Source organism: Suillus fuscotomentosus, assembly GCF_016647785.1.
Source record: "Suillus fuscotomentosus strain FC203 chromosome Unknown F5891scaffold_1, whole genome shotgun sequence".
In the NCBI taxonomy this organism is placed as follows: Eukaryota; Fungi; Basidiomycota; class Agaricomycetes; order Boletales; family Suillaceae; genus Suillus; species Suillus fuscotomentosus.
In genome coordinates, this window is record NW_024539513.1 from 2,455,875 (window position 1) to 2,467,569 (window position 11,695).

The window sequence follows — 11,695 nt, forward strand, 5'->3', positions numbered from 1 at the left end:
TTGATTCAGAACGTGGTAGTGCTGAGAATCCGTACTGTTAAAGTGATAGTTGTGCTCGTAGCGCCGAGAGTGGGCTGACTGTTGAAGTGATAATCGATCTGACATCGCGGCATCTATAATGAAAGCCGCGGCAAGAGCCGCCGGACCGGGCGCTATGTCGTGGTCAAGCTATGACTATCGCGGCTAGACCATGCACATCAGGTAACATATAATCTGAGACTGTAGAGGACATCGCGCAGGAGGACATCGTTATGGATGTGTAGCATCGCCTGCTGGTTGTTCTAAATATGTTCTGATCCGAGCCTGTGCCATGTGCCAAGATCCGTGCGACTACGTAACTCGATTGGGGTTTATTGGATCTTTGGCCGGTGAGCGCGTGGGCCCAACGTTGCATCGGCTTCCGTACATACAGATCGCAGTATCTTTGTCTACGACCAGTGTGAGAATCCCTTATCACCGAAGTGCTGCGTCCCAAGTAACTGCAAGCTACCCACTGTTCTTTCCCCAGACTCCTTTCTCAGATCTCAATATTAATATCAAAATTCGAGCAACAAGTCATGTCTACAGCAGGCTACACGCCTCTCCCTCAGAACCCCCAAGGTATGAATCAGTCTCACGATCAAGAAAAGTTGTGTCCGCTCACAATGCTTTAACAACTAGACGACGACCGCGATGACATCGAACATTCAGTTCTCCTTGCAGACCAGGAAACACATGCTGGCGTCATGAAAGTCGAGGCCGCACAACGCGTATATGGGCGTTACTCTCGTTGGTGTCTCTTCATTGGGTGCGTGAAACCACTTTCAAGTTGCGCCTCGTATACTAATTAATAAATCGATAGCCTTGGACTTGCGTCATATATATACTCCCTTGATGCATCCACAACTTATGCATACCTTACATTCGCTACTTCATATTTTGGCGAGCACGCCTTTCTCAGCTCGATCGCCGTCGCACAGTCACTTATTAGTAATTTCTCCTTCTCGTCACCCTTGACAGTGATTATTGACTGAATATTCACAGTCGCTGTTGGGAAACCTGTAATCGCTAAAGTCGCGGACGTCTCGTCACGAGGCACCGCTTACGTTAGTGTCTGTGAGTGCGCGCACTGCATCTTCAAGTCCTTGTCTGACCTTGCACTTTTAGTGATCTTTTACGTTCTCGGTATGTCGTTTGCATCTAACTCGCTGCACTATCATGATCTCCCACTACTAGGCTATACCGTAATAGCTTCTGCCCCTAATGTCGGTTTTATTGCTGGGGGGATTGTACTATATGCTGTGTGAGCGTCAATTCTTTTCTTCTTTTTCTATCTTACTCATTCTTCTAGTGGATATACGTGAGCATACGCCGATAACGCCACTATCCTGGGCATTGATTTACTCCGCTCAGTGGATTGCAACTACTCACACAGATTATCATTGCTGACATCACCACCCTTGCGTGGCGTGGGCTTGTCGTCTCCCTCGTCTCTACACCATTCCTGATCAATGCATTTATTGGCTCAAACATATCCACCGCAGTCCTCAACACTATCGGTTGGAGATGGGGCTGTAAGTCTTGCCCATCATTTCACCTTGTCATCTTCTCATATTGTGATCCACAGATGCCATGTTTGCTGTCCTTGTCCCTGTTTCCCTTGCACCCCTCATTTTCACTCTTCTGTGGGCGGAACGCAAGGCCAAAAGGATCGCTCTCCTCGACTCCAACAAATCACGTAGTCGCGAGAACTCAACACAGCGAAGCCTCTCAGATAAATCTGTATCCGCCATGGCTGTCTTCCTTCGGTCCGCTGAACAGCTTGACCTAGTCGGACTCGTCCTTCTCGGAGCCGCAGTTTCACTAACCTTACTTCCATTGACAATTAGTCAGGCAGTGTCGGGATCCTGGAAGAATGGTTCGTGTTCAATATCTTATCTTCCCGGAGAGAGATTTACCAATGTGCACAAAATGTAGGTTCGATCATCGCAATGCTTTTCATGGGACTTGTGTTTCTTGTCTTGTTCGCAGTCTGGGATCTACGTTACGCCAGTATGCCCGTGATCGCTCCCCGGTTTGTCAAGAATAGAAGTGTCGTATGTGCGGCATTCATAGGCTTTTTTGACTTCGTAAGTGTCAAGTGGCGTCGTCATTTATTGGTGAGATTGATCGTTCGATGTTATAGATGTCGTTCTTCCTTACGTACGCGTATCTGTTTTCGTTTGTCCTAGTGGTGAAACCTTGGTACCTTTCACCTTCTGCTTGTGAGAGTGTGTGTTAACCTAGTCTCTGAAGGTCACTCGTGAATGCGACGTACTTCATTCAGGTGCAATCCGTTGCACTGACATTATTTGGCATTCTCGCGGGTCTCAGCATGCGTTTCCTCCATCGTTACAAGGTACGTCACTGTCACTGATCCATTCAATACCGCAGTCCAGCTCAACCCTGCGCGGTAGTACGTACTCGTCGTCGGACTCGTAATCCGTCTAGCGTAAGCCTCTCAATCATTTCAACCAAAATTCCCGACCCACGTATTCTTGTCAGGGGTGTTGCAATGATGATCCACTCGCGTGGTGCCAACGCCTCAAATGCTGAACTCGTGTGGACCCAGATCCTTCAAGGTTTCGGCGGAGGTTTTGCCGCTGTCTCTTCCCAAGTAGGAGCACAAGCATCCGTACCTCACACAGACGTGGCGATCATCACGGCGATCGTGCTCCTAGTGACTGAAATCGGGGGCGCAGTTGGGAACGCATGCGGTATGTCCACTCTCATACATATCTAGAATCGTCGACTAGACGGAAACACAGCCGGCGCGATTTGGTCGAACACGATGCCAGGTAACCTAGAGAAGTATCTGCCATCGTTGACCAACGAGGAGCGTGCAGAGCTGTTTGGGAGCATAAGGTCAGCAGCTTCCTATCCGCTCGGCCACCCCATACGAGAGGGCGTCATCAACGGTGCGTTTGAAATAGCTGCCATGCACACATCAATGCAAATATTCACCGATCATGTTTCAGCGTACGACGACACGATGAAGATCATGGTAACCACAGCAACCATACTGAGCGTGATACCTATCTTGCTTGCCCTCGCGATGCCGAACTGGTACTTGGGGGACAAGCAGAACGCGATCGATGCTGCTGATCTCACCGGAAGGTCGGAGCTCGAAGACGACCTTGAGGATGAGGAAGAGCTGTAGTTTTATTCTTGATGGGCGAGACCTACTTTTTATCATGCGCAAGTGGTTGCCGCTGTGCGGCTCGCCTTGTGAGAGGAACACAACATTCTATTCGAGTTTGCTCCTGCTCACGTTTAACCATCCTTTCTGCTTCGATCATGACATCGTAAAGAGTTGTAGTGTTAGAGAGAGAATGGTGTTTATGCTAGGAATGTTGTCTTTAAATAGCTAGAAATGCGAGTTTTGTGGGTTTCTGTGGATCATCTAGTACCAAGAGCTGCTTAAGTCTGTTTGAAGCATCATTATCAACAGAAACCGCAACTGGTGAGCTCGCATAAGTATTTGTAGTTTATAGCGTGGTGGATTCAGATTAACACTACTTTTTCAAGATACCAATCTACGCCCCATTTTCTAGTGAGAGCATTATCGTCCGGTGTTCGTTACTTTTTATATCATATTAACTAACCTAGTGTTTTAAGTGTCAGACAATTTATGTATCAGTCTTGGTCTCGTCAACTAGATGTCTAGTTCCAAGCGGTGAAAACGCACCGAGGTGTGCGAGGAATATGAAATCTACCAAGGGGGGATCTTGAATGAATAATCAACCGCATCAGATCCTCTTCCCTGCATTATCTGGCGTAGGCGACGTTTCACCTTCTTCTCGAGGCCTCTTCTGCCTGCGGAGGTCGAAGAGCCGACAAAGTTTGATATCACCAGCCTCTTTTTGCGCATAATCGAGATATTCTGCGGCTTTTGCATGCATATCTTCCCGAAGGGAGTCATCGAGCACAATCAAGGGGTGCTCAGCCTCTGCCTTAAGATAACTGGCTTGGAGAGTCCATGCAAAAAGCGCAAGATTATCGCAAACCTTGAAGCATCTATCTGAAAGGATGGATTTGCAGGTGTGGCGAAGTTTTGTGATGCCAGTGAAGAAGTCCCGGCGTGTTGGCCGGCGAATCGCACCAGGGAACGCTAGCTGATGTTGTCTCGACTGTGCATCCACATCAAAGGAATCGTTCGAGTTCGCCGTGATGGTGTCCGTGTGATAAAAGAAGATCCACGCATATGCCCACCATACAGATTCGATGTCGTGCAGGAAGTTCATGCGGAATGGAGGGGGGGACGGGACGTCTGTATCACCATATGTTGGAGCGGGAGCTAGGGTTTGGAAAAGGTACTGCTGATGTTCTACTTCTATCGCCATGAAATGCATTGTTCCCTGCTGACGAGTTAGCAGCGAGAGGTATCATCTTCAGAAATTCTTACCGTTTGATCGTCATGAGAAGTGTTTGAATTTATCTCTTTCGCGTACTCGAAGTCACCCAGTTTGCCGATACCCCCGTTGTCACCGACGACCCATATCACGTTCCCGACGCTGAAATCGCGATGGATCCAACCTGCTTTATGCAAATAATACAGGCCTAAGGGTGGCATGAGCGATTGAGGTAAGGAGAATAAGAATAGTTGCTTTACCCTTCAGTCCGCCAGACAAGCAACTCAGGCTGTCGGCCAGAGAGATTAGATCCTTGACAGTGACTCCAACATCATGGAAAACGATGCGCGCGTGAACTCTCTGTGGGATTCGTGTTTCCTTTCGCCCAACAATGCCCAATTGTGCGGAAAGGAAGGCAGATAGTTTGCTACTGTCGGGTACGTCGCCCGTAGCAGATGAATGCAGCCTTTCGGGGAGGATGGGCATGAGATCGATAGGTTTCCACTTCCAGGTGCCATCATACTCGTCTCCGGCTACCGGGTTCACCGTCTCATCCGAGGCACCGTCGATTGTGACATCCTTCCAGAGCCGGACTCCAACGAAGTGTCTCTTGGCATCGGCGAAATCCTTCGCTTCCAGCTTCTTCTCGCAGGAGGCCAAGATTTTTTCTACGATCTCGCCCTCAGATTGGTGATCAATTTCTCTCCACGAATCTTTGATGGCAACCTTCTTCCCTTTAGTGTCCGTGGCTTCGTACACGCGAGTTCCACGCCCAACCATATAGTCCGCGCCGTAGGTGGCAAGTTCCCGTGTCGTGGTGAACACTTCGTCCCCTACTGTGAACTTGTATTGCATTTTCCCTCCTACATAGATCCGCTCGACAGTGGGATCCCATCCGAGCCCTTTCAAGGAGGTAGACGCAGACGCAAATCCAAGAGCATAAAAGAGAGAGATCACACCATCAATGTTCTAGATGTATTATACCAGTTAGTTCCCTGACATACAGCACGATAAGGAAGCGTACCTCGAAGCAGTTGATAGGCTCTGTGACTGCGAGGAATCCACGATTGCCGAGCCACAATCTCAACTGCGTGTCCTCGATTGTGATACCGAAGGCAAACCGACGACAGGGGTCCTCGCGCATGATGTTGTGAAGGCTCCAGATCATCTTGTGTTCGTTCTAGAGCAAAGTGTATAAATCGGCGCCGACGAGATCTGTGACAACAACTTACGTCTCGGACAGCTTTTGCATCCCGTTCCTTCTTGAATCCGAATGGTACAGCGATATCGAACCAATGCATCCTGGCTGCAGTTCGATTTTTCGCCCGCACAAGGTATCCATCCGGCAGGGAAGTATTATGGCGTTCTGAGAGGAGCATATTCGATAGGTAGGATACTCCACAATCCGGGACTTGTTCCAAGATTCCAGAGATGATTCCCTCAAGCTTGAACGTCATCTCTTCGGACATATTCGCAGGTCGAATGAAGTCCTTCCATTCCAGGCCGTCGTTGGTGAGAACCTCGCTCCGAATTAAGTGGTCGTGCTTCTCCTCCAGACGCTGCTGAGAAGGCACGGCACCAACACACTTCGCTAGGGAAACGAATGGGACCTGCAGATACCTTCTCAAATCAGTAAGAACAGCCTCGCGACCTAGCTCCAGATCCCCCGTGCGATAGTCATATTGTGAGGTGTGGGGAGGGACCAGTGCTGTATCTGGCGGCGGTACCTGTGACTTCTGTGATGGTGGTGTATGAAGGGTAGCCATCATAATTTGATCTGCGAAACAGTTTGGCTTTGGGGAGAAATGCTCGAGGTTGCACAAGAACAAGACTGAAACTGTTATTGCAGCACTTAAATACCTTCCCATTCGCAAATGTGGCTACGTACCTCATGGACCTAGAAAGTCAGGGATTTGGTCTGGGACCCATCGGTAAGCCCGGCAGAGTTCAACTGAGTTTAAACCATTGCTTCATGACAAAGCATGACTTTTGTTATATTTCAAGTAAGTTCGAGGTACGACTCGGAACGCGAGGTCTTGAAGTTTTGCAAAGTGGAAAGCTTCTGAATAAGGAAACTCCTCGAAGCCATTGCACAACAGACCAAAATAACGCATACCTTCGTCTTCTGATTCCTGAACTCTGCACTGGTCTGGTACAATTGAGGGCTACGGCGAATTCTAATATAAATACAACCCACGCGTGATGCGTGCAGCCCTGAAAAGTTACTGTAAGCGTGTATCGTCCATTATCTCAAAATGTATCGTGATTTCCCTCAGAAGTATACTGTACAACGTTGACGGACCTCTAGCACATAGAATGATTCCTTCATCTTGCGTCACATGGAACTATTACGGGCTGTGTTCTCTCTGTCCCATCACCAGTTAGCTCGTGGAATCTTTATGTAAGTGCTAGGTCAAAACCATGGTTTCCATCTCACAAGTATTGCGATATGATATATGATGCTTTGGATGGTTTCATTATATCATCGCTTCAAATTACCGCATCAAAAGTAAGGGCTACGCTGGTTTGGAACACAGTGGACACACAAGGTAAGCGTCTTTGCACATTTACAATAAAAATGCGACTGATATCGCAAGGTAGTATTATGTTGTTAATCTATGTTCGTTCGCCATCACGGTGTTGCCAACTTATAGGGTCGGAGCTGTCCGGGTGAACTCCTTTAGCGTTTCGGAGGTTTTGGAGATCGTGGGGTCTGCCTCCAAATTATACTCATACAGCCCAGCGAACGATAAGGCAATATCCTTCTCCACATCTCACTCAACTGGGTTCCTCAGACTCCACACTGATTGACCTACGTCAAATCCTTGATTTATTACGCTCTTGAAGGACAGGTGTATCCGAGTTCAACGCACTTGACCGTAGGTCTTCTTATGAATATTGTCCAGCAACAGTGATTCTACATCCCGTCCTTGAAGGATCAATCACGACTCTTGTGTTTTTCTCTTTTATGAGCCCCGCGTTATTTGACGACTCCACAATGTCCACACTTCCGTTATCATCTCTTACCCTCTTCAATTTCTCCTCCGAATAATCGGAAGTACATCAACTTTGCCTTTAGGCCAATTTTTATCTCGAAAAGCCCATACCGGACTTGGAAAAAAGAGGTTTGATCTCATTGGTGCATTCAACCACGCGTAAGTTATAATGGAGGGAAGGGTGCCATTCTGAAGATTACTCAAACACTGTCGCCGTCCTCGAGAAGCTCTCAAAGTTTCATTCGTCATTCAACCTTGATGTCGTATAGCTTTGGCAACGCGAGCATGATTCAGGGGGGAAATCGCGGCAAAACCCTGGATATGGTGCTACAAAGGCTTATCAGACGCGACAGTATGCAGTTGCGCATAGGCTCGTGACCAGCCTGGCGTATACTACCACGGTTGCACAAGTGGTGTAGCCAATAAATTCTCACCATCTCAAATTGACGCATAGTCAGACTGGTTACGAGTCTAAGTTGCGCAGACGTTCAGGAGATCAGTGTGTAATGAAACTTTCCAATAAGACTCACTCACAAAATGTAAATGTAAAGCATGCCAAGGGTGATCTGACGTTTAGCAGAGTCAATGGATTTTGGCTACCTGGCAAAATGTTGGCCAGCTCATTATTATTGACAAGCACAACAGCTACGAGATACTCGTCTAGCATCTCCTCGTCTTTATCATACAATAAATAAAAATCAACCCTGTCGGATCCTCTTCCCCGCATTAGCTAGCGTAGGCGACGTTTCGCCTTCTTCTAGGGGCCTCTTCTGCTTGAGAAGGTTGAAGAGCCGACAAAGTTTGATATCACCAGCGATTTTTTGCGCATTATCGAGATATTCTGCGGCTTTTGTATGCATATCTTCCCGAAGGGAGTCATCAAGCATGAGCGAGGGGTACTTTTTCTCTGCCTTTTCATAACTCTCTTTGAGAGTATATGCAAACTGCGCAATATCCTTGCAAACCCTAAAGCATCTATCTGAAAGGATAGATCTGCAGGTGTTGTGAAGTTGTATGGTGAGAGTGAAGAAGTTCTGGCGTGTTTGCTGGCGAATCGCACCAGGGAAAGCCAGCTGGTATTGTCTCAGCTGCGCATCCACATCAAAGGAATCGCTGGAGTTCGCCGTGATGGAGTCCGTGTGATAAAAGAAGATCCACGTATATGCCCATCATACAGATTCGATGTCGTGCAGGAAGTTCATGCGGAATGGAGGGAGGGACACGACATCTGTATCACCAGGTGGAGGGGGAGTTCGTGGGAAAATGTACTTCAGATGTTCTACTTCTATCGCCATGAAATGCATTGTTCCCTGGCGACGAGTTAGCAGCGAGAGGCATCATCTTCAGAAATTCTTACCGTTTGAACGTCGTGAGAAATGTTTGAATTGATCTCTTTCGCGTACTCGAAGTCACCCAGTTTGCCGATACCCCCTACCCAATTCACGTTCCCGACGCTGAAATCGCGATGAATCCAACCTGCTTTATGCAAATAATATAGGCCTAAGGGTGGCGTGAGCGATCGAGGTAAGGAGAATAAGAATGGTTGCTGTACCCTTCAGTCCGCCAGACAAACAACTCAGGGTGTCGGCCAGAGAGATTAGGACTAGATCCTTGACATTGACTCCAACATCATGGAAAACGATGCGCGCGTGGACTCTCTGTGGGATTCGTGTTTCCTTTCGCCTAACAATGCCCAGTTGTGCGGGAAGGAAGGCAGATAGTTTACCACTGTCAGGTACGTCGCCCGTAGCAGATAAATGTAGCCTTTCGGAGAGGATGGGACCGATATCAATATGTTTCCACTTCCAGGTGCCATCATACTCATCTCCGACCACCGGGTTTACCGTCTCATCCGAGGCATCGTCGATTGTGACATCCTTCCAAAGCCGGACTCCAACGAAGTGTCTCTTGGCATCGGCAAAATCCTCCGCTCCCAGCTTCTTCTCGCAGGAGGCCAAGATTTTTTCTAGAATCTCGCCCTCAGATTGGCGGTCAATTTCTCTCCATGAATCTTTGATGGCAACCTTCTTCCCTTTAGCGTCCGTGGCTTCGTACACACGGGTTCCACGCCCAACCATAGAGTCCGCGCCGTAGGTGGCAAGTTCCCGTGTCGTGGTGAATCCTTCGTCCCCTACTGTGAACTTGTATTGCATTTTCCCTCCTACATAGATCCGCTCGACAGTGGGATCCCATCCGAGCCCTTTCAAGGAGGTAGACGCAGACGCAAATCCAAGAGCATAAAAGAGAGAGATCACACCATCAATGTTCTAGATGTATTATACCAGTTAGTTCCCTGACATACAGCATGATAAGGAAGCGTAACTCGAAGCAGTTGATAGGCTCTGTGACTGCGAGGAACCCACGATTACTAAGCCACAGTCTCAACTGCGTGTCCTCGATTGTGATACCGAAGGCAAACCGACGACAGGGGTCCTCGCGCATGATATTGTGAAGGCTCCAGATTATCTTGTGTTCGTTCTAGAGCAGAGTTTATAAGCTGGCAGCGAAGATATCTGTAACAACAACTTACATCGTGGACAGCTTTGGCATCCTGTCCCTTCTTGAATTCAAAGGGTACACCAATATCGAACCAATGCATCCTGGGTGCAGCTCGATCGTTCGCCCGCACAAGGTATCCATCCGGCCGGGAAGTATTGCGGCGCTCTGAGAGGGGCGTTTCATTTGGAATCGATAGGTAGGATACTCCACAATTCGGGACTTGGTTCAAGATTCCAGAGATGATTTCCTTGAGGGGCTCGAATGTCTCCTCTTCGGACCTCTTCGAGTTCGCAGGTGGAATGAAGGCCTTCCATTTCAGGTCGTTGTCGGTGAGAATCTCCCTCTGAATTAAGTCGTCGCGCATATCCTGCAGACGTTGCGGGGAAGGCATGGAACCAATACAATTTGCTAGGGAAACGAACGGGACCTGCAGATACCTTCCTAAATCAGCGAGAACGGCCTCGCGGCCTAGCTTCAGATCTCCCGTGCGATAATCGGATTGTGAGGTATCGCGAGGGATTGGGGCTGTATCTGGCGGTGGTAGCTGTGACTTCTGTGATGGTGGTGTATGAGGGGTGGCCATCGTGATGCGATCTGCGAAACAGTTCGGCTTTGGCGATAAATGCACGAGGTTGTGCAAGAACAAGACTGAAACTGTTATTGCAGCACTTAAATACCTTCGGATTTGCAAATGTGACGTCAGAGATTTGGCCAGTGGACAGTCCGAGTCCGAGTAACGGAACATCGGCATCCTCCGAGTGGGATTTGAACTTCGCTCCATGTTTCAAACGACCATGTCAATCAATCCCGCCAATGTGCCCGCCGCCGCCGCCGCCGCCGCTCCACCTGTCACTCCCACATAACGACAGCTTAGTTACAGGTGATAATATATGGGGTTCGCAGTGATCTGAGCCTTCAGCCGACGATGACGCATAGGTAAATGGCAGCGGGCATACACCAGGAGGGGAGATTCATATTTTCGCGCCGACGACTGTATAGTATCTGAGTTGAGCATAAGGATCACGAAACGGCTACGAAGGTAATGTGCAGTGACTCACCTTCAAGTCACCAGACATGGTGGTGCGATGGAGGAAAATGAGGATGTGCTTAGTGGTAGGTGCAGTGATGAGTGAGGAGTATGGAAAGATAGGGAGAAGAGGTGGGTGGTCCAGGTCTTGTTGCACGTAGATTTCCATGGCATTTGTATGTTTGACACGATAGATATGTGATTATACAAAGCGCTGAGAACGATGGCCGACAATTGAATGTTAGCAGGAGAGCCTGTACATGCTAAAAAGTGGGCAACGTCAAGGTCAGTCGTCAGTGAAAGTAGCGCGCCAAGTTGAAAGGGAACATGCGCATCCTGCGAGGCTTTCTACTCCTGGAATTTTATCGTTGAGTCGTACCATTCACTTATACACATCGTAATGCAGAATGTAAAATTCAGTGTATTTCATGCTAGGACAATATAGACTGCTGAAAGGACGCGCAAAAAGTGAAAACACCAGTGAGGGTTTGCGAGAGCATGTCAGAAGGAATAGCAAAGTGCAACAGACGATATTATGAGTGACAAAGAACAAGATTGAGACCTGGAACAACAGTTAGAATGAGCAAAGACTTTTTCTGGCTCAAAGTCGCTACACACCTGCTATACACACGCTGCAAAGGTGGTCAGCAAAGTGGTTTTGTTACGCAAAAACAAACCCAAACGCCCTTGGACAAGATTCAGAACGCGAACAAAAAAGACACATCAAAAGTGCGCCTTGCTTTGAAATTCCACGAGGTGCAGCATTCAGGACAAGTCCAGGAGCCATGTAGTAAGTATTTCAA

The 11,695-nt window shown here is 48.2% G+C and overlaps 3 protein-coding genes across 3 annotated transcripts; 1 reads left to right on the top strand and 2 right to left on the bottom strand.

The window, feature by feature from the left end:
- The first annotated feature begins 372 nt into the window (after positions 1-372).
- Positions 373-3,420, top strand: F5891DRAFT_995260 (major facilitator superfamily domain-containing protein). Its single transcript, XM_041378323.1, has 16 exons — positions 373-600; positions 661-787; positions 842-969; positions 1,024-1,095; positions 1,147-1,164; positions 1,216-1,282; positions 1,331-1,339; positions 1,393-1,553; positions 1,607-1,897; positions 1,957-2,108; positions 2,165-2,223; positions 2,275-2,377; positions 2,436-2,470; positions 2,524-2,735; positions 2,787-2,936; positions 2,997-3,420. The coding sequence occupies exons 1-16, from the start codon at positions 558-560 to the stop codon at positions 3,176-3,178; spliced, it is 1,809 nt and encodes a 602-aa protein (XP_041234423.1). The 5' UTR covers positions 373-557; the 3' UTR covers positions 3,179-3,420.
- Positions 3,421-3,756: 336 nt separating this feature from the next.
- F5891DRAFT_1168815 (uncharacterized protein) lies at positions 3,757-6,136 on the bottom strand (the record flags this gene model as incomplete). Its single annotated transcript, XM_041365469.1, has 5 exons — positions 3,757-4,376; positions 4,424-4,578; positions 4,631-5,339; positions 5,395-5,550; positions 5,603-6,136. 5 exons carry the CDS (start codon positions 6,134-6,136, stop codon positions 3,768-3,770), a joined length of 2,163 nt encoding a protein of 720 aa, XP_041234424.1. The 3' UTR covers positions 3,757-3,767.
- A 1,928-nt stretch (positions 6,137-8,064) lies between these two features.
- Positions 8,065-10,448, bottom strand: F5891DRAFT_1180414 (uncharacterized protein; the record flags this gene model as incomplete). The annotated part of the gene is made up of 6 exons (XM_041365929.1): positions 8,065-8,454; positions 8,542-8,676; positions 8,724-8,866; positions 8,919-9,633; positions 9,665-9,844; positions 9,897-10,448. The coding sequence occupies 6 exons, from the start codon at positions 10,446-10,448 to the stop codon at positions 8,065-8,067; spliced, it is 2,115 nt and encodes a 704-aa protein (XP_041234425.1).
- Positions 10,449-11,695: the final 1,247 nt, after the last annotated feature.

Coding starts and splice junctions, on each gene's coding strand:
- F5891DRAFT_995260 (XM_041378323.1), top strand. CDS start 558: ATGTCTACAGCAGGCTACACGCCTCTCCCTCAGAACCCCCAAG. Junction 1,554..1,606: donor TATCGGTTGGAGATGGGGCT/GTAAGTCTTGCC, acceptor TGTGATCCACAG/ATGCCATGTTTGCTGTCCTT. Junction 2,224..2,274: donor GTCCTAGTGGTGAAACCTTG/GTACCTTTCACC, acceptor TAGTCTCTGAAG/GTCACTCGTGAATGCGACGT.